The following is a 26821-nucleotide window of genomic DNA, read 5'->3' as shown; positions in this document are numbered from 1 at the left end:
TTCACACTAATTTTTGGTTTGAGCTATATTTCAATATTTAGATTTTGTTCTATTTATAATTTTTGTGTTTTAATATGTAATTTTTCATCAGTTTCTTTCCTTTTCTATTCCATTTTTTTAAGATTCTTTGTTTGTTTAAAATATTGTTTAATATTCTTTACAGTATTTGACAATAAGTGAAGAAACAAAAATATGACAATGAAAATAATAAATTCAAAATAATCTTTAAAAATATATTTTTCCGCTACTAGATCCAAATTGCGTTTATTTTTCCACCTACCTTAGTGACCGCCATGCATTCCTCTTGCGATCTCCTTATGGGTCCCTACCCCAAGACTAAGAAACTTAGTCTTACTATATACAGGGTGTTACAAGAATGTGTCACAATATTTTGAGAACAGATTTCTCACATCAAAATAAGAAAAGTTTATATGAAGCTATGTTCAAAAGTGGATAGTTTCAGAGTTACAGGGTGCTAAAAACGTGAAACAAGTGAACTTCAAAAATTCATACCTTCACTACTATGGGACCTATCGTAGTCGGGTCAAGATATGTGAACTATCCAAATATCCATGTTTAAGAAAGCTCCAAAACTTGCGCACCAATTTTTAGAGAGGTAGGTGGAGTGTGATCAAGTACTCCCAAACAGCTACTCTAAAAATGATTGCGCAAGTACCGGAGGTTCTGAAAGATGGATATTTGGGTAGTTCACACACTAGTTTCTCAGTATGTGTACAGTAATTGAACTATGGACCTTCAAAGTTATTTTTCACGTTTTCGGCACCCTATAACTACGAAACTATGCACTTCCTACACAGGTCCATACGAAATTTTTATTTTTTTTATTTTTATTTTTATTTATTTATTTATTATTATTTTTTTTTTTTTTTTTGTTATTTTGATGTAAGGAATTTATTCCCAAAATATTGTGACAAATTTTTGTAACACCCTGTAAACTGGCCCAACCACTTTAGATTGAAAACAGCCTATTTCCAACAACTTTCCTTTTTTTATTATCCATAACGGAGTTGGGCTATGGCCCCGGACTTTAGATTTATCCTATACCTAGGTATATAACGCTGTAGAACTATGCATGTCAAATACACAGATCTCGCTATCGATGAAAGCTTAGTTAATACTTTTGTTAGTGCTAACCACTCAGACCACGCTGTTCTCTAATGTGATCACTGGCATGTCCAAGCACTGACCTCAACAGTGATAGTGAAATGTACGGCTATGTAGAGAGCTGATTGGGAAGCGTAGTGGTTAACGCATCGGCATGGCAAGCCGGATACAGGTTTCGATTTTTGGACCAGTTGTGCACTTTTTTACTCTTCGTATAATATCAAAAGTGACATGGTAACGAAAATGAAAAATCATACCTTTATAAAACAATATCTAACGTATGTTTCCGCCAAATTCTTATGGTCACTGCTGTAGAAAGCTGATGGAGGAATACCCTGTAGGCCCACATTTTTGGTCATCCATTTGGTAAACTTATAGTCTCTGTATTGGTCCTTTTCTTCGTTAAGTCTCACTTTACTTTCTGCAAATATAGAAAAAAGAGAAGAAACATTATCATTATATATATTTACTTATTAAGTGAAATATATATTAAGTCCATATAATCTGTATTGATTTGGAAGAGGCCTACAACAGAATACTACGTCAGGAAGTATGAAGATATCTGAGAAAGAAAGAAATGCCAGAGAAGTACGTAAGGATAATCCAAGATATGTATACAGGAGCTACGACCCAAGCAAGAAATAGTGCGAAATTAACACGCAAAATCTCTGTTCCGGTTGAATTATACAAGAGCTCAGCCTTAAGTTCGTACCTGTTCAACGTTGTCATGGATATTATAACTCAAGATATGAGGGATGAAGCCCTCCTGGTGTAAGATGTTTGACGATGATATTGAACTATGCAATACAAATAGGGAAGAAGTTGCAAGGAAAATACAGTATTGGAGGAAGTCTTTGGAAGATAAAGGCCTGTATAACGCGAGTTCAATGATTAAATGAAGTGAACATTTTGAAGATTTAGACTCATATGAGGAGTAATTAGATAATAAGGTTAGAAAGCCTGAAGTAAAACAAGTACATGTATTATTTCATACAACCAATACAACCAACAGATAATACATACATTAGATTATTTTTCGACATAATCTCCATATCAATTGAGGTACATACTTGTCGCATTGTTGGATGAGTTTGAAGACTCCCTCCTGGTGAAAATCCTGTCCTTGCGTGTTCAGCCACGTTGTCACGAATTTCACCTCCTCTGAAGCGAAGCGATGGCCTCCTAAGCTCTTTTAAGTGCGGGAACAGGTGAAAGTCGTTTGGAGCCAGGTCTGGGCTACTGGAAGGGTGGTCAATGATGTCCCAGTTGTGTTCAAATCTGTTGATGCCGTGCTGAGTTGGCCACTGCACTCCTCGTCGGTGACGTTTTCTCTACCAGCCGCGAACCACCATTCTGCGACATGCTGACGAGATATTCCATGCTGTCTCACCGTAAACCTTTACAAGCTCCGGGTGAATTTCAGCCGCAGTTACATGTTTCGCCAACAGAAATCGAATTATTACAGGAACTTCTTTGCAAGACCTGTTTTCCAAACGAGTCGCCATTTGTGTTTACATACAACTAGTCCCGTAGGTGACGGGTGGCTGAAACTCTGCACAGTTGCTAACTCCATGTACTAAAATTACCGCACACTCCTCATTCCTCTATCACACAAGAAACTCCAGAAATATCGGCCTTGTAACTTTAGTTTCTGATCCTCCCTCGTATGTTGTCAAGAATGGCAATTTGGATGTGGAAATAATACACAGAATGCAAGAGGGATGGCGAAATTGGAATAAAGTATGTTGCGTTCTGTGTGACCACGTCATCACGGTAAAGAATAATGAGATAACTGAGAAAACAATGATCAGGGAGCAATAATGTACGGAACAGAAGCATGGCCAGTAAAGAAAGCACAGGAAGAAAGAATTGAATGTTACTGAAATGAGAATGCAATGCTGATGTGTGGGATAACAAGAAGAGATACAGTGAGGAATGAGAATACGGGGAACAATCAAGGTTGTAGAGATAACTGAGAAAGAAAACTGCAGTGGTACAGAAATCTAAAGAGAAAAGAAAAGACTATATGGCCAGAAGAATGGTAGCAATAGAAATTGATGGGAAGAGTGGTAGAGGGAGACCAAAAGGAAGAGATGCATATGTTTAAGAATGACTTCAGGGAGAAAGGTCTAACAGGAGAAAAGAATTCCAGGCCAGGCTTTATGGAGAAGACTTACTAGAAACGTCGACCCCACATAAGTGGGAAGAAACGAGAAGTAACTTATTTATTACTAAGTAGTGCGTTTGTTAATAATTAATAGCAATTTATTATAATTATTAGATTTATGATCAATATAGCATGAGATAATTCAATATGACCATGTAGGGAACATTCATATAAGTACTAAACTTTTATTATTTAAGGGTATGAATTTGTGCAATGTTTATAATAATTTGTAAACGTACTTTTTAATTTACTGCGTTTAATATTTAATTTATGTTACTCATGCTGTTACGGTGTCGCCTTACACCTTCCTCGGCAGATCCCGGGAATTCACGTACAACTCATCTCACTTCTTAGACGTTTATCTGCACTATTTCTTGTGCACGGTAAACAGTGATGAAGTCAGAAACTTGTTAATATAATAATGTAATTTCCTCGCATTTTCCTTTTTGAAGGTCTTATTTCTGTGAAAAACGTATCCAGAGGACTTTTATGAAGACAATTTTGTGCTAGTTTGTTGAAATCTTGCTTATTTCTAACCAGACACTGTGAGACGCTGATATAATCTAAACTCTACGACTACAGGTTAATCACTAATTGTACGTTAAACTTAAATTCATTACACATTTCTTTAACTCGTAAAGGAATTTTCAAAACGCATAAATATTTACACTATACAGTAAATATCAAACCAATTTAGTACGGCGTAGCACTACAACTGTGATATTTTCGACTGTTTCAAGGGTTTGGAACACCGAAACAGTACAGTTAATGTTAGACGCAGTAAATAAGAGTACGTTTACTTAATCCTTAATTGTATGCAAAATGTAATACAAATCTTTGCCAAGAATTGTAACTACAATTATAAACACACAACTTTCGTTACATTTTGACACTCTACTAGTGCTGCCTTTTTAATTTGTCCCGTTTTTTCTTTTTTACTTCTGCTTTTTTATTCGCTCAGTTGGAAGTTAACGAAAATGTACACAACAAATACAGAGAAATTAACATATTCTTCCAAAGATGACTACTCCGTGCGAAAACCTTAGTATGCTCGACAGAATTTAGAGCATTACTTTTCTCTTGCTCTTCCCTTTATAAAATATTTATGAATTGATTTCATTGTGGTGAATGGAATTTTCGATAACTTATCAAATTTCGATATTTTACTTTGTCCAGACATTAAAAAAATCACGTAATTATTGTAATGTTTACTTTGTCTGAGAACTAAAATTTAACCACTCATTTAAAAGTTACTAAATAAATAAGTAAAATGGAAAACTTTTGAAGGTGATCGTACTGCTGATAGATGGATTACAAATTGGGCAGAAAGTGCTCAAAAACACATACGCAACACATAAGTGAATGAATAAACATAATATTCGTTGTAGTTATGTAACTTAGTGAAGACTAGTTGAGCGATACTTAAACACTTTTAACTATATGTAAAGAAAGTATATTTATCAATTATTCTTATGTCTGAAAGTAGATGTAAACGCTTATGTTTGAGGGGATGCAAGTTATAAGAACCCAAATAAAATATATTGAGGGTCAGTGAACTTATCATTTAATTAATATTGATCTAACGTAACCATTTGGTACGAACAATGAACTTGCTCTAGAGCTTTAGCTATGCTTATCTCAATTTATATATGACTGCCTAAAATATAAGATCTGTCCTATTGTGACTAAAATTAAAAAGCAAAGAAAAAAAAAAAAAAAAAACGAGCTCGGATAGAAGATTAGGACTCGAACACAAAAATCAGAATTACGAAGTAAGTCCACTTCGATTTCGCAGAGCCCACTACGAAAATATTGGGCAAAATAGCATTTATAATCAGATTAGCATCATGTGTAGGGATATGTAATGCATTAATGAAGTCAGGAAGTATCACACGTTGCTTCTCCAAATTATTATAGATTATTTAATGAAAAATCATATTAAATGTCGAATTTCGAATGCCGTATGGATATTTCAAGAATGGAAAGAGCAGCGTAGCTATTAGCGAAATGGCACGGTGAGCCGGAGACCCGGTTTGACTCCCAGCTCAGTACAGTATTTTGATTCTGGGTTTTCGTTAAATTTGCATCTATAGGAAATTGATCGAATTTTCTCATGTTCAAATACATTTTACATATAGAGCTTTCAAAATACTTTCCATAAAAAACACAAGACTAGTTACCTAATTGTGACCAGTCAGCTATCATGAAGTAACCGCCCTCAGGAATAGTAGGGACCATCCCTACATCTGATAAGAATTTTGCCATGAAGTCTCTCTTGGCTTCTAATTCTTGTGGCAAACTTAGGAAGTAGCACTCTGGCTTTCCTAATCGTTGTAATTCAAGCTCAAAACCGCGAGCAACGGCTTCCTGAAATGGAGTAAAATAACGTATCAAGTAAGACATACAGATATTTCATATACATAAAGCAAACTACAGAAGAATTAGACAAAACTTAAAGAGATGAAGTTTCAGCAAGCTACATAAAACTATTTCTATGAGATGAGACGAACGTTTTACGTAGTACGTAGATTCCGTAGTACGGTGTGTTAAGGTATTTGAAGTATTGTTACTCGCAAGAGTTGGGTTGAAAATAGTGACTTGTACTTCTATGCCAGTTAGGACTATTAATACAGAAAGATGAAATGTCTATTAATTACTTCGTATATTTGAAAATAAGCAACGATAAATTTTAGTTTTACGATGGGATATTCAGTTATATAGTGGCAGGAACTGAGATTAATTAAGTAAGAATATATCTGCACTTGTATAGAGCCAACAACTGTAGTATTGATCGCTTACGTTAATATTGCAAATAAATAAGGTAAGATTGTGAAAGATAACTGTGATGTGTACTACTAGCTATTAGAATCTGCTACTGTCAAGTTTAGATAAGAAGTTATACATGTCGATTGGCAACAGTTTTATTTTACACTCTTCACAGCGCATATTTGGAACGAACGATCCCTTTCTTCGACCCCAGGCTTTGAAAATTTCTGATGAACAACTTTGTGTTCATAGGTTTTTTTTTTCTTCCATTTTATTCTTTCATCCCATTTAACATTGGAGTAAAAAGACGCTCAACACACACTTTTCCACATACAAATAATGACTAAATTAATCATCCGTATATAATAAGAGAAGACATGTCGACGTGTCTATGATTAAACTGACTTATCACTGTCGGCCTTCAAATATGTTTTCTCACACAAAAAACATCTGGTATTAGTAAAAAAATGCCCAAGCTTAGATATATATCGAACTGAGTTTATTTTTTTTTAAAACTAATTTGGGAGTGATAACTCCAATGGAACTATTTTTTAACGTATCCATTCATGGAGTCCTGCGACATAAGCAGTATTTTAACGATTCCAACGTTGAAATGAAATGAAATTTTGAGTTTTACGTCCCACGGTTATGCCGGTTTGGCTAAAGGAGACTGTGATAATGAGTAATGAATGAAATGGTGGAATGAAGAAAGTGGGAGGAAACGGGAGAACCCTGAGAAAACCCACGGACACGGTGTTTGTCCACCACAAAGTTCACTTGGCGGGAGCAGGGTTTGAACCCGAAATTCCAACTTTGAGATCCATGTCGTCACGAGAAAAATTATAAGTTTTTAAAGTTTCTTTGGATTAGCGTCCTGAAATTAGTATAAAAAGTGCAATTAGATATACACTTAGAATTGTATATCTAAGCGCGTGGACACTTTTTACTAGCGTCATGATCTGATATTTTTTCAAATAAATACACTAAACTTTCTCGCAGAAGAAGATGAATAAATGAAATCTTTAAGTTTTACGTCCCACGGTTATGCCGGTTAGGCTAAAGGAGACTGTGATTATGAGGAAAGGATGAAATGAAGAAAGTGGAAGGAAAGGGGAGAACCCCGAGAAAACACGAGCACGGTGTTTGTCCACCACAAAGTCCACACAGTGCGAGCTGGAAACGATCAAAAGTGAACGCTCTACCACTGTTACTGTTACTACTACTACTACTACAGTAGTAGTAGTAGTAGTAGTAGTAGTAGTAGTAGTAGTAGTAGTAGTAGTAGTAGTAGTAGTAGTAGTAGTAGTAGTAGTAGTAGTAGTAGTAGTAGTAGTAGTAGTAGTAGTAGTAGTAGTAGTAGTAGTAGTAGTAGTAGTAGTAGTAGTAGTAGTAGTAGTAGTAGTAGTAGTAGTAGTAGTAGTAGTAGTAGTAGTAGTAGTAGTAGTAGTAGTAGTAGTAGTAGTAGTAGTAGTAGTAGTAGTAGTAGTAGTAGTAGTAGTAGTAGTAGTAGTAGTAGTAGTAGTAGTAGTAGTAGTAGTAGTAGTAGTAGTAGTAGAATAAAATTAATAATAATAAATGGATTTTTATTCTATATTACCTAACATTTTTCTACGTATTTTGCTGTAAATATGTTTGAAAAGACACTACCTGCTTGAATAAAAAAGTGCCACTAAAAGATAATCTTGGAAGACATACGAAATTTTCATTCCAACATCTTTATGCATTGTAATTATTTCAATAAGGACGCAGTAGTCTTATTACGTATTACGAGAAAAACGAAAATAAAGCATGAGGGAAAGAAAAAATTAAATAATTTACAACTTTGAAATATTCTGAGCACAAAATGGTAGTTTTGAAGTACGGAATGTACCTAGTAGAATGAAGTAGAAAAGCGTAATTTTCTACTTCAGAAGATTTTTTGTTTTTACGTACACAAAAGGCCATTCTGATTTTGAAGTTAACCTTGAAGGAAACAACAAAGCTATAAATCTTTTATCGTGAAAGCCTTAAAAGTATTCAATACAAAGGGTACATACCTGTATAGGGGTTGAACACGTATAAACACAGTTCTGATGTACAGTCTGTAGATTTCGTATCAAATTCGCTGGTCCATATGCCCACCCAATTTTCCAACCAGTCACACTGAAAGTCTTTCCAGCGGAGCCAATTGTGATTGTTCTCTCCCACATTCCTGGTAATGTGGCTGCAAGAGTAAGAGAAGTATAATGTACACTGTACTCGTTTAATTCTATTATCTAATATTTACACGTATGGCGTACGTGCTTTGTTGACTATCATCTTCAATACATCTAAAGAGGAAAATAAAAAAAAGGCCAATTCAAGTGTATCGTGAGAAAATTGTACTCTTTAATAGAATTGTCGAATTGTTCTTCGATGACTGAAAACTTCTCTGCACTCAGCATCCTGAAATGATTGTAAGTTGCTATGAAATTATGTTAATGATTTTTCAATCCAATACATCGTATAAAGGACGAGGCATTATATCAAAAGAATGCCCTTCATATAGCAATGTAAATGGTTGCCTCAGTTTGGACAGTCCAACGGGCTGAGGTTCTTTCAACAGGAAACTTATATTTTCACTAACATTCGATGCTGGGACTGAAAATTTCTGAACTGAAATTCCAAACCTTTCTTAGCCACGCCCTATAAAGTAATACGAAAACTCTTACGTGATTTTTGCACAATATACTTATGAACAAAGAGGTTACAAAAGAAAGAACATAATATTAAAATGAGATCCAAGTAGTGTGATTCCACTTTAATAATAATAAGTCCTATCCTTCCATGATCTTAGAGTTACATACGGTGGTCAAGAATATTCAGCAGACTTACGAATCATGTACCAACGAGGTTGAGACGAGGTGTACCAACGTAGCAATATAGTACCATCGATTACTGGTTCTCTCGATATAGTACAAAATAGCTAATAGGGTGGAGTTCGATGTCCCTTTCCAGTACGAAGCTATGTGATAGAACATAAGGTTTCAAGTAGTATCCGAATTACTACCACTTAGGATTTTTATCTGAGCATTCAAGCTGTGGATCGAACCCAGGATCTTGTGCACAACTTCTTGGAAGGGAAACATAGCTCGAAAGAAATTTCCGATATGAATACCAAGAAGCAAATGAGACATACTATGAATTCGGAACAATATGATACGAAATTGGTAACGAGTGAGACTGGATATAACCATACAAGTCTTCTATATATCTATTACGGACTCCATCGGGCTTTCGGCATCTATGGTCATATTAGTCCCTCACGTATGAGGAATGACATTCCTCGGGAATCACACTACCCAAGGAACTGGGAAGAAAGGAATGGAGATGGAAAGATGTGGCTGGCACCGTTATGGTAGGTATCATCCGGGCATTTACCTGGTGAGAATGAGGAAAACTCATGAAAACCTCACTCAGGATGGCTGGGCTGAAAAAGATTTTTATACTTTTTCGACCGAGTGTCCTCACCGGGAATCGCACTCGGGACCGCTCGCACCAAACGCGAGTGTTACCGACTACGTTACACGGGGTCACTATAGTGTGTTTTAGACGGCTGAGTAGATGAGTATTTCATAATCATAGCGTACTAGTAAGACAGTTGGGTAGCTTTAATTAGGAAGTACGGCCTACAAATTCCAGAACTAGCGGCAATAAAGTGTATAAGAAGGATTCATCCAACTTGACCCCAATTCCAAGTTGACGAACACAACTCTTGTACAGTGTGGCCCACATAAAAGTACCCTGCGTAAGCAATACCAGAGACCAGTAAATAATTATAATTATCTGAGTAATTCTGGCTGAGGCCGGTATGCCACCCAATGTGCAGCCGTTTAGGTGGTATTCCCTAACTGTTTAGTTCTGATAAACAAGTCCCGTCGAGAAGATGGTGTTTTGGCGCAACAGCGAATTGTGAGAATGGAAGAATATGTGCGGACGGAACTAATTAAAAACACACAAAAGCTCTTTACTGCCACTTACCCAGAAAAAAATCACCTATGAAACGCTGTGTTCAGAGCCTGGTGCAAAAACGCGTCAAACCAGATCTGTGGCGAATGTCAGTAGGCAGAAAACAAATGCTGTCCGAAAACCTTGCCACTTGCCCCATATTCAGTAGGGGCGAATAACGAGAAAAGCCAGAAAAGTCTACATAGGATTTTATCCTTATTGACATTGATTGCGGACGGACATTTGGATCCACTGTTGGACTTCATGTCCTACGAAGTGTGGTTTTACTTACCGGGCATTTACCAGAATATGAAGCACTGGTCTGATGAGAAGCTATATATCCTGCATGGAACACTGAACCCCCCCCTTCCCCTCCATGACCAAAAACTTGGTGTTTGGTAAGCAATTTCAAGAACACGTATAGTGAGTCAAATGCTCTTTGAATCAACAGTGAATAGTGAAGTTTATAGTGACTTCTTGCAACAGTTTTACGACAAGAAAGACTATACTGTTACCTCCAACAAGATGGAGCCACTTGCCACACTTCGAATGAATACTTGGCATTGATGCATTAACTGTCTACAGAAGAGCGCACAGTAAATAAGACGTAGTGGCTTCCCCGTTCCCAGGATGTGTTCTTCTATGATTTTTGTCTCCGGGATGCTTTAAAGCAGAAGGTGTATACAAATAATCCCCATACTCCGATGAACTACAGAAAAATATCATCCTGAGCTCACCTGCGATGAGTTCCAGGCGGTGTCACTCAATATACTGCAGAAGTGTTTGAAAGAAAACAGGGGCCATTGCAATGTCTCTTGTAACATGTAGATACGCCAGTGTTTACATTTTCCTAGTCATTCCGCCGGTGTCCAGTGTTATTACGCCACACAAAGTTTAATAAAACACAAAAATTTGCACATCAATATTTAAAAGTAAACATCTTCACTTGAAGTTGAAAACTGATAAGGGAGAAATTGATCATCAACACGCAGTGGTAACATTGGCTTAATTCGTGGGCGAACAAAAATAAGATGACGCAAGAGCTGAAGCTTATCCGTTCAAAATACTAGACATATTCAACTATTAATTCTAAAATGTTCCCTCAACAAGATCACATCTTTATCTTCACATTCGACTTAAAAACACACTCGTGACGGTAGAAGCTGTCAGTGAATTGAAAATAAAAGGGCGCCTCCATTGGATCCGAATGCGAATTTCCCTGCCCGTGTAAATGAATTGCACTGCCTCCACTAGTTCTTTCCTGCGAAGTGCGAACACTGAGGAAAACATGCGAATCATCTCAATATGCTGGGATTCTTCATCAGAACTCTCGTGTGACTATAGCGTCGTTTGCACTCGAAGTGATGCAGTTTCTCAGAAGGAAAATGTGTGTAGAAACAGTTTTAGGGAAAAAATACGAGTAAATCAAGTGCGAATATAAATATTTAGGAGAAACGAAAATAATACACACAATTTTGTATTCTGTTAAATATATTTAATCAAAATATTTGAGTCTGAATTTAACGCTGTTCATATAAATGAAGACAGGTCTTCACTGAAGTTACAATCTATGACTAAACCAGTCTTCTTCTAGATATATAATGTAAGATAATATGAACAAAGTGAACAGTGGCGTCTTCATAGTTATCTAGTGAAAACTTATTCCCTCATAAATGGAATCTCCACAAGTTCCTTACTTGGCAGTAACTTGATATTAGTTCACACGAAGTATAGCATTATGAGGGAAAATAGAAATTTCTTCTTTCTACTTGTTACAAGTATTAATATGTTAATATCGCTCTCTCAAAAGCTTAAGATTTTCAAGCATAACAATTTATATTGAACTTCTAACGTAACTCGCATTGTAAATTCTTTGATCAAGTGAAGGCTGCTGCCGAATTCGAATTCGTATGCAATCGAATTCATACTCGGTTCATACTGAAGGCGCAGCCTAACAGCAATAAAGTAAAAACCTTTAACAAGTTCAATTCACCTCTACGCGCCAACTACATTCCATGAAACGATAGTAATTAAGTATATTACGATAACTAACTCACAGGGATATACTTACCCATTCTGATGTGTTCATATGGCTTATATACTAGCCATTCATACACTTCATCCATGATACAAAGAACGTTCCATTTCTTACATAAGTCTGCAATAAATTCCAACTCTTTCCGTGAAAACACCTTTCCAATTGGATTATGTGGAGTGTTAACTATGATTGATTTGGTTCTCTCATTAAAAAGACTCGTTAACACATGAGGATCGAGTACCCAGTCACTGGACATAATGGGACCACCACCACCAGCTCCTTTCTTCTGTAAATCAATGTAAGAAATAAGTTAGCAAAGAAAACTGCTGTGGCAAACGTATGGATTCTGACGAATAGAGAAGAAATGATAAAAGCCTGGGAAGAATGCTGTGTATTTTTGACTTTTTTGTTGCTTTCCATATCGCTTTTTTGTTTTTTCAAATAAAGAACATAATAGTAAACCTCATCTCATTTCATATTATAATATAATGGGAAATCTCGATATAAAAGAAGTCCTGACTGACTGATCAAATCCTAGGCCAAATGACTTAAAACGTATAGACTTGAAATTTAGACAGTACATAGATCCTTTAAAGTAAAGTACCACTAAGAAAGACGTTTAGGGTTCGCAATGGAAGACGGGGTAAGGAGATTGAAGTTATTTAATAAGATGTCCAGGTGTCGGAAGTTAGAGACAAGAAATTTGGTAGTTAGACTTTTTCATTTAAAGTGATTCAACAAGTACGTGAATGTTTTTGTTTGACCTAGAACGGAAGAAAAAGGAGTGGAAGTGATTCACTAAAATACCCATTTACAGCGTTTGAATTTCGTGTGAGACTACAAGTTCATACGGATTCTACACGAAAGGTGCCGACGAAGAACTATAAATGCAATTGTCATTCTAAACAGGGTTTGAAAACGCCCTATCTTCCTTCTTTTTTTTCCCCCTGAAAACCCAACCCCCTTGGGCCATGTGGAATTTTTTCGGTTTAACTTTTTCTTTTAATCTTAAGTTTCTTTGCGGCAAAAAATGTTAAAATTGATCAACTCACTTTTGCATATTGATGCTGAATTTGAATAAGGGATTCCGGGGATCGAACCAGGGACCCCACGCATTAGAGGTGATCGCTCTACCACTGAACCACCGCGGCCCCTGTATAATATCCTGTCACTTCAAAGAACTCAAACCTAACACACTGAAACCTGATGTTGCATTGTGTATTGTGATTTTAATGAGGTTATTATAGAAATGATGGTTAAAACAAATCGCGTATATTGTATGACTAAATTATTCACAATAATAATAAAAAAAGAACTGTAAAAATAAAATATTTAATAAAACACTATATTTTTCCAAGTATAAGAATGCAAGTAGCGAGAGCTGGCGCTCCCTAACTATACCACCCTTTGCAAGTGGGTCTTTCGCATAGGTTTTGCAATGGTCTTAGAGGTATATTAAAATCATACTGAAGATATATCTGCATAGTGTTAAAAACAAAACCTCGGAAATACCACGAACAAAGTGTGTCTGGATACTGATAAAAACAAAACCTCAAAAATTCCACGAACAAGGTATGTCTGCATAATGATAAAAATAAAACCTCGAAAATACTAATTCTTGTTTCACACTACCAGAAATAATAATGAATTTCAGACCTCTATAAAATCGAAATTTTTGTCTTTGCTTCTTCTGCAGTTAAATTTCCAAGTTTGCTTATGGATTTCAAATAGTACACTAAAAAAAAGTATAGTAAAATATTTTGCAATGGTTTTCGTTTATAAGTTCCTTACATAGATAATGAGGTATATATTTTTAAGTAATAAATTTAAAATTTCAAAATACTTACTACTTGCAAGGGTATAAAAACAGGCTTCCCTCCTGCTGCTTTTACCATTGGCTCATAACAGTCGAAAAATGGCTCAATAATTATTACTTCATCGCCCGCCTGTGTATGCCCTAGAATAGTACTGAAAAGAGCTTCATAGGCACCTGCTGTGACTAGAACCTCTGTTTGTGGATTAAGTTGCCTGCCAATAAGCTGAGAGTATAACTGTGCCAAAGAATTTACTAACCGGGGATGTCCCTGTAAAAGTACAAGCATAACTTAAGATTAACAAACACTAGCATTTCTGTGTCCTTTTATTTTACTTTGATAATCATTTTAACAACCAATCCTGTTGCTATCATCAAACACAGATAATTAAAGAACATTGACTTCTTAAGACTTTTTCATGCTATTCACCTTAGCCCTTTTCCAAGAAAACGAAAATGCCGTAGTCTCTGTTTTAACTATTGGTAATCATCACACACACTAACTAAAAATTTGAAAATGACAAGTCATACACAAATAAAACAATATTAAACGCAACTAGATACGTAAACATATTATTCACAATTATGAAAGTTGTGAACTCTTCACTTCAATTGCCAAATTTCATACACAGACAAATTGTTTCATCTTGCAGGCTCTATGGTCATAACCGGAAAATTGAATTACGTATTCAATTTTAACACTATTGATACGGCAACTTGGTTGAAGCTGATTAGAACAATATCCAAATTCTTACTGAGATTGCACTCATCCAAACTAACATTAGGAAGCCGAATAGTTACTGAAATATAGGGTAAAATATAAAAACCAAAGATGTACACGTAAATAATTTACTTTACTTTCCATATACACATTTCTTTTTATTTGTGATGACGTTTTTCTAATAATTTTGATCTTTCAAATGAGTTTCGATATACCTAGTTGCTTTGATACGCCAAGAACTCGAAGAAGTTTAATTCTTTGCATCTCTCATATATGTTCTTTAATATTAGTTCCTGCATTTCTATTGGTCATCCTAATGCAAGGACAATCGCCCTGAAGAATTACTTGATACACATCAGTATGTACTGTGCTTTGATTTCTTTTGAACAAGAAATGAAACCATACGGGAGAAAGACTAATACATACAAAATGATGTTAATGATGGTCACATATCCTCTAAGAAACTACTGTTCCTGTCTGTAAGTAAAGTAAGATTCAACAAGACAGAAGCCTCGAAGTCACTGTTTAAATAACATTTGATAATAATAATAAAAGGTGTAATTCAGTGATTAATTGTAATTTAACGTCTCTTTTTAGTATCGATTCTACATGAGAAGGAATATCCAATATAAATATCGAATCCGAACCACACAGTTAAAGCAAGGAACACGAAATAAAGCATTCATGTGTCTATTCAGAGATTCTACTCTCAAAATTATACAGTGTGGTGTAGAGTTAAATTTGGCGTCTTCAAGCGATGGGTGCTCCGAAGAGGGTGGGAATAGGCACATTCGAGAGGGCGAGATATAAAGTTTCTGCTTGGTTTAGTTAGCATTAGGGAGAGATGAAGGTGGAGTGCGCGTTTGCTATCAAGCCATACGTTTCTAACGGTCGCTCAATCATCGCCACGCAACGTGATTCCATACCCATTTCAATACTGCGCTCCGTGGTCGTGTTCCTGATCGGTAGTTGATTGTTTCACAAACAGCAAAGTCACCCCAACAAGGTAAGGCATTCTGTTTTGCGATCCCCTCAGCTTTTTGCCCGCACGCATACAGTTGCTGTTGGGTTGTCTGTTCGTTCTGTGAGGCGAATCCTTCACGAAGAACTAAACTTTCATCCCTACAAATTGGTTGTAATGCAAGAACTGAATCCACGCGATTTTGTTGCTCGAGAAAATATATGTGAGGCGCTTCTTGGCATACTTCACGACACACTTGTTTTCTTCAGTAATGAAGCTCACTCCCATCTTTCGGAATCTGTAAATAAGCAGAACATCGTCCTAAGACCTTGGCCCACGTAAAGAACAAAGTTCGTCAAGCTGTCGCCAACATATTTGTCAATATGTTGGAAAGAGTGACCGAAACTTCCGTATTCGTTTAACACAGTGCATTGAGAATAATGGACGCCATCTGCTTGATACTCGTATCATCTTTAAAACTGTATAAACATAAAATTTAAATGCACTTGATGCTGTTCAAAGAATTAAATATATAACTGCATTATTTTTTCTTCTTTTTATATAATGGGCTTCTAAAATAAGCAAGTTGCTCTGCCCCACCCTTACTAGTCTATTATAAAGGGTCTACATACGTTGATTCATAGAATTCTGTCCAACTGCAAGAAGAATGCCACAAGGCGCACAGGCACTGTACAATAATTAATACCGTAAAGCTTAAAGGAAACATCCACTGCATGAATGAATAAACTCTGCATTAAATATTTCCTTCATAACTTTTCTAGAGAAGAGAAGAAATTGTATGGATAATACTTACGAATCCTCTAGTGTATTGATTCAGTAACACATTTTCCCCTGTAGCTGCATCTGCAAGAGCTTTCGTTACATAATCTGGTGCCGCAAAATCTGGAAATCCTTGACCAAGATTCAGTGGTTTATGTTCTAGTGCTAATTGGATATATTCAACCCTAGAGAGTATACAAAACGATAATAATAATAATAATAATAATAATAATAATAATAATAATAATAATAAATCTATATTATAAAATTGAAAGTGACTATGTTTGTGACTCTTAATCTGTTGAACCGCCCGGCCGATCTCGATCAAATTTTCAACGTAGATGAGGTTCTGGCCTGAGAGTGCTTTTAGCTATTTACTTTGACGGTACAATTTAGGGGAGGGGGAGAGGGGAACAGAAAAAAATAAGTAAAACTTAATAACTCTTGAACCACTGGACCGATCTTGATCAAACTTTCAATATAGATAAGGTTCGGACCTAGGATGTTTTCTTCATCTCACTTTTACAGTGCAAAGAAAGGGAGGGGGAGATATATGTCAAAAAAGTAAAAATAAAAGTGACTGTTTTTGTGACTTCATCACGTTTAAACCACCCGACCGATCTTAACCAAATTTTCAACATAGATGAGGTTCAGACATGATATGGTTTTCATCGTATCACTGTAACTGTAGAACTTAGGGGAGGGGAAAATCTATAATAAATAAAACATAATAACTCTTGAACCATCAGACCGATCTCGATCAAACTTTCAACATAGATAAGGTTCGGGCCTGGGATGTTTTCTTCATTTCAGTTTTACAATGCAATCTAGGGGAGGAGGAGGGGGAGATATATGTTTAAAAAAAAAGTAAAAATAAAAGCGACTGTTTTTGTGACTTCATCACGCTTAAACCATCCAACCGATCTTAATCAAATTTTCAATGTGGATGAAGTTCGTACCTGGGGTGGTTTTTATCATATCACTTTAACTGCAGACATTAGGGGAGGGGACGGGAGGGGACAGCTATATAAAAATAAATAAAACTTAATAACTCTTGAATCACCCAACCGATCTTGATCAAATTTTCAACATAGATGACATTCGGGCTTGGGATAAGTTTTATTATTTAGCTTTACGATGCAACGTAGGGGAGATATATGTAAAAAAAAAAAAAATAAATAAATAAATAAATAAAAAAAATAAATAAATAAATAAATAAAAATGAAAGTGATTGTCTATGTGACTTCACCCTTGAACCACCTGACGGATCTCGATCAAATTTCCAACATAGATGAGGTTCGGGCCTGAGTTGGTATTTATCTATTCACTTTGACGATAGCACTTAGCGGAAGAGATAGGAGGGGGAGATATATAAAACTTAATAACTCTTGAACCACCGGACCGATCTCGATCAAATTTTTAACCTAGATGAAGTTCGAACATGAGATGACTTTTGTCAAATCACTTTGACGATGTAACTTAAAGGAGGGGAAAGATATTTACAAATGATCAAAAATGACCGATATTAGTGCCGAATCTCGTTTTTGAGGTCGCTGAGATGAACAGTGACAATTCTAATGACATTTAAATCCAAATTCAGCCTCACAAAAAATCTGGGAGGGATATATATATAAAATCAAAATGACCAATATCAGTGTCGAATTCATACTTTTCGGTGTCACTGAGATGAACAATGACACTTTCGATGCCGTGGCCCGCAACATGGGGAGGAGAGGGGATATATAAAATTCATCGAAAATGACCAATATGAAGGAGCGCTTTAGTAATAGTAAAAAGTGACTGACTACAACGACGCCGACTTTCCACAATGTATATGGGTGCATATCTATGGTGCGACGTTTTATATGTTTTCAGGGGAGTCTCGATATTTTGTGATTGATTTTCTTTTAGTTAAAATTTTTATGAACACTGTCATAAGGGACTGTACTCGATTCTATTCAAAATACATTTCCACTTTTTATTGTGAAGACTGCCATTGACTAGGCCGAGACAGGCAAGGAAAGTGGGTATTGTTTGGTTGCCTTTGAGCAAACACATTTGAAACAAACAATTATGATTTAGAGGTCAGAAATTTTAACTTCCATCTCAATGTTTTAATTTCTTATTATTTTTGATAGTGGCAAGATTTTTTTTCTGTGGGTGCTGGACTCCCAGAGCACCTACGTAGTCGGCGCGCATTACTGACTAACGAAACATATTACTATTTTCTCTTAATTTAACCCAGCGAAGCGGGTAATTGATGCTAGTGTTATAATAATTACAAAATACAAACAACAGTACAAAAGACGGTCGTTGTCGCTGGTCTAGTGGTTAACGCGTGCATTTGTTGAATGAGGTTCCGGTGGAACAGTGAACGCATTACAATAGATTTAAGAAGTAGGTGTCCTCCTATACAGCCTTGCTGATTGACACAGAATGTAAATATAAACCTATCAACCAAAGAAATGACTGGTGTAAGTTTACAATTGATTATAATATTGTGAAATTACATTGCTACCGATAAATTCATGACTCACAATCATCTTCATGAGCTCCTTCGTGGCTAAGCGGTTGGCGTACATGCTTTTGATGTGGGGAACACAGGTTCGATTGCAGGCGGGAACTTAAGTGGTCTGGATTCCACGTTAATCAGTAGGTCCACATCTCATATAGCCTCGCTGCTGAAGGAAACGCTAAACTCAAAATCAACTCAACTCAACAACTATATTCAAGGAAACGAAATGTGTCAGAGAAAGCTCGTGAACTGATGGAAGAACGTAGTTGTAGCACAATTCAAAGTGTGGTCACCATAGACATAACTACAGGGGGTTAGGTCTTTCCTCATCTTAAAATACCGATAGACTACAGGTACGGTTCTTTCTAACAAATAGGTTTGATTAAAATCATTTTTTAAATCAATTATTTAAGTCAAATTTATTTTGCTTAAAACAGAAACAAAATACAGTATTTCTGACCATTCTTGGAGACTAATTGAATGTCAATCTGAAACTAGCATCTTAATCCGTAATATGTGATTTTAGGATATTATTAATGCAAATTTAAACAAAATATCTTTGCTATTATTATTATGAAACTTAACGGCCCATGAATTTTTGACGATGTACTTAATTTAATAATTTCATATTGTACAGGAGACTTGAGGAGAAAACTTGAATCCATTTAACATTCAATACTCATAATTTTTAGTTCAGAATTTTACATATCGTGGTAATACATATCACAACTTCTTTACTGTTACTGAAACGCTTACATATATATGTAACAGCCTTAACAGTTAGAAATAAATTTTTGAACAACGTTAGTATCTGTATCAAGTTGGGTGTTTTTATCATATCACTTTCATTAAAATATATATCCTAAGAGGAAAGGGGGATTTAATATTTGTGCTAAAAAACAGAGGTTTTCAAAGGGTGAAAGGAGAAATTTCTATATATTTTTTTATCTTCCACATTCAAAGCGACGTTGTCCATCCCGTCATCACGAGAAGACGGCTGAACAGTCTGAAATGAATATTTGAACATGAAACTTGGCTCAAGCCGAGATTTTATTATGCCATTTTCTAAAAGTGTGTATGATAAAACGGAGGAGTGTTTAAAATGTATGTCATAAATAGAGTATCTCACGTTCGGAAGATGGAACTTTGTATATAACTTCTTAAAAAGAAATAAGTGGACAGTGCCCAAGCGTTTTAGAAAATTCCGCTTCTTAGGTAGCGGGAAAGGCAATTTCTATAATGTTTTTCTTAATATATTAAAATAATATTGCCGTTCTCTACAGAACGTCTTCCAGCACTACCTTTGTTAATCGCTCTCCTATGCTGTCCGCTCACGCAACACTAACGTATGAAAATGTGGAGTGGTTCGCAAGTATTACTCTCTCTGCTCTGTACTGAAATCTGATGACATACTTATGTTCTACCTATAAGCAACTATTATGCCTAACCGTATTGCAGGCCATGGATTCGTAGAATTAAGGAAGTTTAAATCAAAATGGAACTCATCGTATTTTGACCCTTACCGCCATATTCTTAATGAACTCAATTGATATATAATTCATCTCAGTTATCTTTCCATTCCTTAAGTCGGTTGTAACTTTTATCAAACTCCGCCAGAAGTGTCGTAAACCATTTATAATTATCATTTCAACACCTCAACTACATAGTCTACCCTTACCCACATTCAAGCTCTTAATATGCCCTTGCTATTTCCCTCAAATTTTCCATTTTTAGATCATCATAATGCCCTTGTTTCTCCAGAATGTCAATAATGTTCAGCTCTTTGTACATTTCCTACTCTTTTTGTTTCCCAACATAGTTCACTATTAAACCTCTTATACGTATCTCTTTGTCCTTCTGATCGTTAATTGGTTTTCAGACCTTCTTTAGTGGTATAATAATATTAATTTTGATCTCTTTACGTCATGAGAGTGACTAAGGGGAAAATACTACTGATGTTAATACATACCACACACTTTTCTCCGAGCCACGATAACGCTCAGGCAAAGCGAATTTGTCTCCACTCATTGCTGCTGAAGTGGCGAGAGACTTTAGAACGATATTACTTTGGTTATACCTTCGCAGGAACTCTTTGCAACAGATCTTCGTGGGCACGGAATTGATTCCTTGGCGAAAACTACTCAGCATCTGAAACATAAAAGAAACTGCATCAGGGTGTCTACTAAAATTTCAAAATGAAATTTCGTGACCTTTTCTTTTACAAACCATAAGATTTAATAACATTCTCAAGAGCGAATTTAGGTGCGAATTGGGCCTAATTTTCATGCATGCGATAGAAGCGTGTTTTGCTTGCGATTTGGTAACGTCTAAAGCCGACCAGAGACATTTTTGGTGGTGAATTTTGACGTTTTATAGAACAAAATTTTCCAGTCTACACTTATATTTGTACTCATTTAAAAAAAAAAAAAAAAAAAAAAAAAAAAATCGTGACCCAAAGGCTAAATTTCTTGACTTTCATGACCGTTTTTTGATTTCGTGGCCGATAGACACCCTGTGGATTAATATTTAGTCACTGCGTAATTTGATCAATTATCGATTATGACATCATACAACGACGGTTCTATATAACTTCTATGATCTTGATTAATTTGTTAGATATAGTAAATTGTAAACACCCTTACAGCTCAAAGATTTTATATACTATTCGGATAATTAAAAATTCCATGAAGCTGTTTCAATGTACGCTGACATCTTTATCGGTGATTTAAAGAAAGTAAATGAAATTCTCACTTCTTTAATTATGATGAACTTGACTTCTTGAAAAAAAAAAAAAAAAAAAAAAAAGTTACCAAGTTGATAGTTTTTTCAGTATTTGAGGTTAATAAATGTACTTGCTGTTCATTAAAAATTGGTGCAACTTTCTTGGTAACTTTGTATGCCTGTGATGAATTTATAAAATCTATGAGAAGTATAAAGTTGACAAGGAAGTCTTTTGAGTTTTGCAGCGAAGAGAAGTCTTCGATGAAGATGTTACTGTGCATAGAAACAATTTCATAGAATTTTTAATTCCTCAGACACAAGATAAGATCTTCTACATTTGAGTTATTCATTATGTATTCTATAGCAACTATCAGTAATTACTATACCCCTACTCACTTAGAACTTGATCTTGACTTTTACCAATTGAAAACTGTGAATCAACGGCAAATCAACAAAGGCTTTCTCTTACTAACATTCTTAACTAAAATCCTTCCCAATCCATGGTCTACTGGGAGGAGGGTCCCGGTGAAAGAGTACGGAACGCATTACTGTAAACCAGATTTGACATTCAACTGTAGGCCCACATTTCATATAGGTCTTCCGCTAAACTTCAATAGGAAACGAAAAAATAAATTTCCACTCAGCCTCAAGTTGTTTCAATCGTTTCTTATAGAGCTCTCAGAGTAACGTTTTAACATTTTCTTCACTCAAATAGAAGTGGATTGGGAAAATAATACAGAAGTAACAATGGTCAACCTTTTTGAATGAGGAAAGATATCTACTCTAATGATACGAGGAACGAACGGTCGCCACATATCGCTGAAGTGAGGGTAATATTTACTGATATACAATCACATTTCGGGTTCTACTGTCGAGCGCATTGTTAGGCGCTTGGAGGAAATGGGAAGTATAAAGGATAGTCAAATTCTTGTTCGACCAAATTCGGTGACAGCTGAAGCAGGGGCGTCATTTAGGGAGGGTAGGAGGGGGCAATTGCCCCTCCCCCCAGTTTGAGGAATTTGATTGATTGTCTACTAATATACTAGTATAAAACGTGAAAGTCATGTTAGTAGTGCTCTTGCCTTCCCCCCTCCCAAGCGAAGTCTGAAATGACGCCCCTGAGCTGAACACAAGCTCCTCCACATTGTTGTTGAAAAACCCTCACCTTACAACACGTAAAACTGCTGAACAACATGGCAAGAATGTTGAAAGAAATAAACTTCCCCACACACAAAATTTATTTGATACACCAGCTGAATAAATATGACTTTGATCGCTTATAGGATTTTGTGAAGATATAATGAAATAAATGACCTTCTAATTACAGTCTTACTTTACATTATTACTCATACTTTTATTTCATGATTTAAATATAATTAACAATATATGGACATTAAGAAACGCAACGGTAGTCCTCCCTGCTGCTCTAGTGGCTAACGCGTAGGCACGTGGTTTTTGGTTCGATTTCTGGTGGGAGAGCACAAAAAAAAAAAAAAAAAAAAAAATTGCAATCATTCGTCTTCTCTAATCATCCGTCTCCTTTAGCCTAAAGGATATAAGCGCGAGACGTTAAATTTTTCATCAAGAAACACTACCAGACGTAAGTATCAATAAAAATAGGGAGCATTTGCTGAAGTTAAAGAGAAAACATTAAAAAAAAAAAAAAAAAAAAGCTCCTATTTACAATTAAGGATTCCAGCTGAAACATGTTATAGCTACAACAATGAAAGAGAATTGCTTAAATATTGAATTTATATAGGTGACATAAGAGTGAGTGAATAGCCAAGCAGTTAGGAAACGAAAATAAGCACCGTTCATGATGCAATTCTTTGCAAAGCATCCAGTGTGTACTGTGAGCATTGAAGGTGTTTTAATATTTTCTATTCTGAGATGTTGTTTATCTTTAAAAACAAGCTGAAATGTGTTTTACTTCGCAAAGCAAGACACATTTTGGATATAGTATACATGAAGCTGCATCAGTTCCCGAAGGAGCAGGACGCTCATACTTTTAGGGATTATTCATTGAGTATGTACGAACTTACAAAGGGGATAACAAAGCGACTTTTATTTACTTATCGACTGATACGAAAATATAAAAAAAACGTACCTGTACTTTATATCTGCGTGTAGTGCCCTTGTACTTTATCTATGACTATGTGTGGGGGGAGGGGGGAATTTAACGCATATCGCATGTCTTGTGTACATGGATACTTCTTACTATTGCACTACGTAGAAATTTTATGGTATTTCATGTAGAAGTGGTAATAGAACACAGAAGAAACGCAGATCAGGGGGTTCTCATGTATACTATTACCCAAATCTTAATGGAAGTTGTATCTATGTACCGCCAAGCATATAAATAAAATTAAAGGTCGTTCACTGCTATACATCCACGATTACGCTTCCACGCTAAGGGAGATGATGATAATCAGACGGATGATAATGGCGGAATGACGAAAGTGGGAGGAGACAGGAACACCCATACACGCATTGTGTTTATCCACCATGGAGCCTACTTGACAGGAGCTGTAATTGAATCACTAAGCCACCGTGAGCCCCATTGCTGTACAATTGTAGAATATATAACATGTAGTAACCAACTGCTACAGTTGGTCGGTATTTTTCACATTTGTCTTAATTTACGTGCACACACAACCCACCGTCGCTAACACGTCTGTTCCCTACAAATTCACACTCGCGTGGAACCACCAACTGTATCATGCCCTGAATCGGAATAAATGGAATTCTTTTTTATAGTGACTATTTGGCGCGTGTTGAAATGTAGTTTAACGAGACGGCAAGAAAATTTAATTTTATGGTTTAAACGAGTGTACTAGAGTAATATTTAAAACAAGAAAAGTTAGGCCTAAGTTATGTATTTTTTACAAATTCTTTTTCTCAATTTGACATATTGCAAAACTGCACGCTAAACAATTTATCCAAAGTAACAAATAACAATAATAACTCTTGAGAAGTTAAATTATTCCAGATCCAGACCTACTGACGATTCGCCGCAAACGAACAACATATGTTAAATGACAACTACTGTTTCCTGAAGTTACGGGCAAATGTTACTTGTGCATAAAGTTTCCAAATAGTAAAAATTTCATATTCGACACCATACAATAATATGTTTAAATACTATGAAATACCTCATATTACTGGACAGGCACCTATCACAACGTAGCGTTATTATGTACTGCGACCTTCACATACATGACAAGTGCTTTACGATGAACATATTTATACTAGAATTACTTAATGATAAACCACGCACTGTAAAAGTGATAATATTTACAACTATCATTACGTAATTCACTCACTCATTGTAGTGGAGCAGTAGTTTTCATGTTATGTGGAAATGACCTGCAAACACATATGGTAACATTCTTATAGATTATCAAATACTTCCACGATAAATTCTAAAACATACTGAAGTACAAATATATAACTAAAATTATCTGGTTTCTTTTTAGTATCAAGGTGAACTCACACAAATGTAGGAAAATATTAACTAATAGCAGTTTGGTAAACTTTGGTAAACAACATATAAGACAACACGTGTTTCTTGACCACCACAACAACCTAACACAGGTTATTGTCCTTCCTGATGTCACCTACTTTTCTACCTTTTGATGCCAATACCGGTTAATTCATCACCTCGGAACAGCTGGAGAACTACGAAACAGAGCATCACTCCTGCCATCTACAACCACTGATAAATTACGTCACAAATACGAACTCTACGCGCGAGAGCCGCATCTACTATCACACGGCCCATAATAGGGATAGTGATGGGCAAATTCCCGGAAAATAATTTTTCGGGAATATTCCCCGGGAGATTCCCAAAAATGGGAATTTATGTACAATCACAAAGAAAGTTGCATTCTATTACTATATTATGATTTCAAAGTTAAATTCGTTTTTTATCACAGTATATTATTATTGTTGTCTCCGGAGGATTCTTTAAAATGTATATTCTGAACGGTATTACGTTATTTCCAGTGGCGGATACAGGGGGGAGCTCGCCGATCGCCCCCCAGGAAAGGAATCTTTCTTATTTTATATATAAATAAAACTCATCTCAGAGTTTGGAGCTCTTAAAAGTAGCTCTAAGCATGGGCGCCGACCACGTGGGTGCTCCGGTTGTGGGTCCAGCGCACCAACAAGATTTTTAGTTTGATAAAAACAAAATAAATATTTCTCACTTGCCATTATCAAAAAATAATAAGCTATTAAAACATTGAGATGGAAGTTAAAATTTCTAACTCCTAAAATATAATTGTTTGTTTGAAATGGCGAAAGTGGTGCAAAGGCAACCAAGCAACACAGTCCCCCCCCCCTTTCCTTGCCTGTCTCTGGACTAGTCAAAGGCAGTCCTCACAATAAAAAATGGAACTGTAGGGTATATTGTGAATATAATCGAGCACAGCCCTTTACGACTTTGTTCATAAAATATTTTAAGTAAAAAGAAATCAATAAAAAATATCGAGACTCACCTGAAAACATAACACGTTCCGCCATTGATATGCACCCATATATATTTTGGAAAGTCGGCTGTTGGCTCTAAGTAGCAGTATTACAACTCCACCCCCCACCCCCCAGAAATCCGTTCTGGATCCACCCCTGGTTATTTTATTAATATTTTATTATATTTAGAGAGTACGCATCAATGTATATTTACTTACAATATGTTCTATGCAAGTAAATATGTGGAAGAAATGGTGTAGTAAGTCCACATACTTTTACATCGCTAAACAGTTTAAATTTATATGTAAGTGAATTTTTATAAAGTTGACTCTACTACTGCTGATATTATAAACATATTAAATTTTTAAAATTTTATAAACAAAATTATGTTAGGTAACTGGGCAGAAGACATGTCTCACCATTTTATCAACATACGCGCATACATATTTATGTTCATAATATTTGCAAGATACTGACTTATCTTTATAATTTGCACGTAACATTGCCACACACGACCTTTCTTCATACATATTTCTCGAAATTTCATGAGTTAATTCATAATGTAAGAGAAGTCCGAATACCTCTTCCGAAATTCGATTCTGAGACAGGAAACAGACCGACGTCCAGTGATGCCAACCTGTAGGAAAAATCCCATATCGTGGGAGTTTTTTACCTTATTTTCTCGGAAGGATAATAAGCAGCATATATGGGATTTTTCGAGAAGATCGAAATTTACGGCTTATTCATTTAGATATTGTAAAAAGTGAGTAACACAAAG

General features: G+C 35.8%; 1 protein-coding gene across 5 annotated transcripts in view; it reads right to left on the bottom strand.

Annotated features, from left to right (window-relative positions):
- LOC145690145 (kynurenine aminotransferase-like) overlaps window positions 1–25357 on the bottom strand; it is a 29390-nt gene extending 4033 nt beyond the window's left edge. Inside the window, exons 1-8 of one of the 5 annotated variants that reach the window (XM_081764750.1) lie at window positions 25203–25357; window positions 20822–21000; window positions 16372–16522; window positions 13910–14146; window positions 12096–12348; window positions 8095–8261; window positions 5473–5659; window positions 1383–1546 (exon numbers count right to left, since the gene is read on the bottom strand). In XM_081764750.1, coding sequence (XP_081620876.1) covers window positions 1383–1546; window positions 5473–5659; window positions 8095–8261; window positions 12096–12348; window positions 13910–14146; window positions 16372–16522; window positions 20822–21000 — 1338 coding nt within the window. In that variant the 5' untranslated portion in view covers window positions 25203–25357. Of the gene's footprint in view, window positions 1–1382; window positions 1547–5472; window positions 5660–8094; window positions 8262–12095; window positions 12349–13909; window positions 14147–16371; window positions 16523–20821; window positions 21001–24725; window positions 24825–24896; window positions 25042–25066 lie in introns of those variants that run through there. The other 4 variants (XM_081764749.1, XM_081764748.1, XM_081764751.1 and 1 more) reach the window with 4 other exon arrangements.
- Window positions 25358–26821: the final 1464 nt, after the last annotated feature.

This window comes from Thermobia domestica, chromosome 7, assembly GCF_964235325.1.
Source record: "Thermobia domestica chromosome 7, izTheDome1.hap1.1, whole genome shotgun sequence".
NCBI classification, from domain to species: Eukaryota; Metazoa; Arthropoda; class Insecta; order Zygentoma; family Lepismatidae; genus Thermobia; species Thermobia domestica.
Note: the sequence above shows the minus strand (reverse complement) of the source record. Positions and strands in the feature narration are given on the sequence as shown.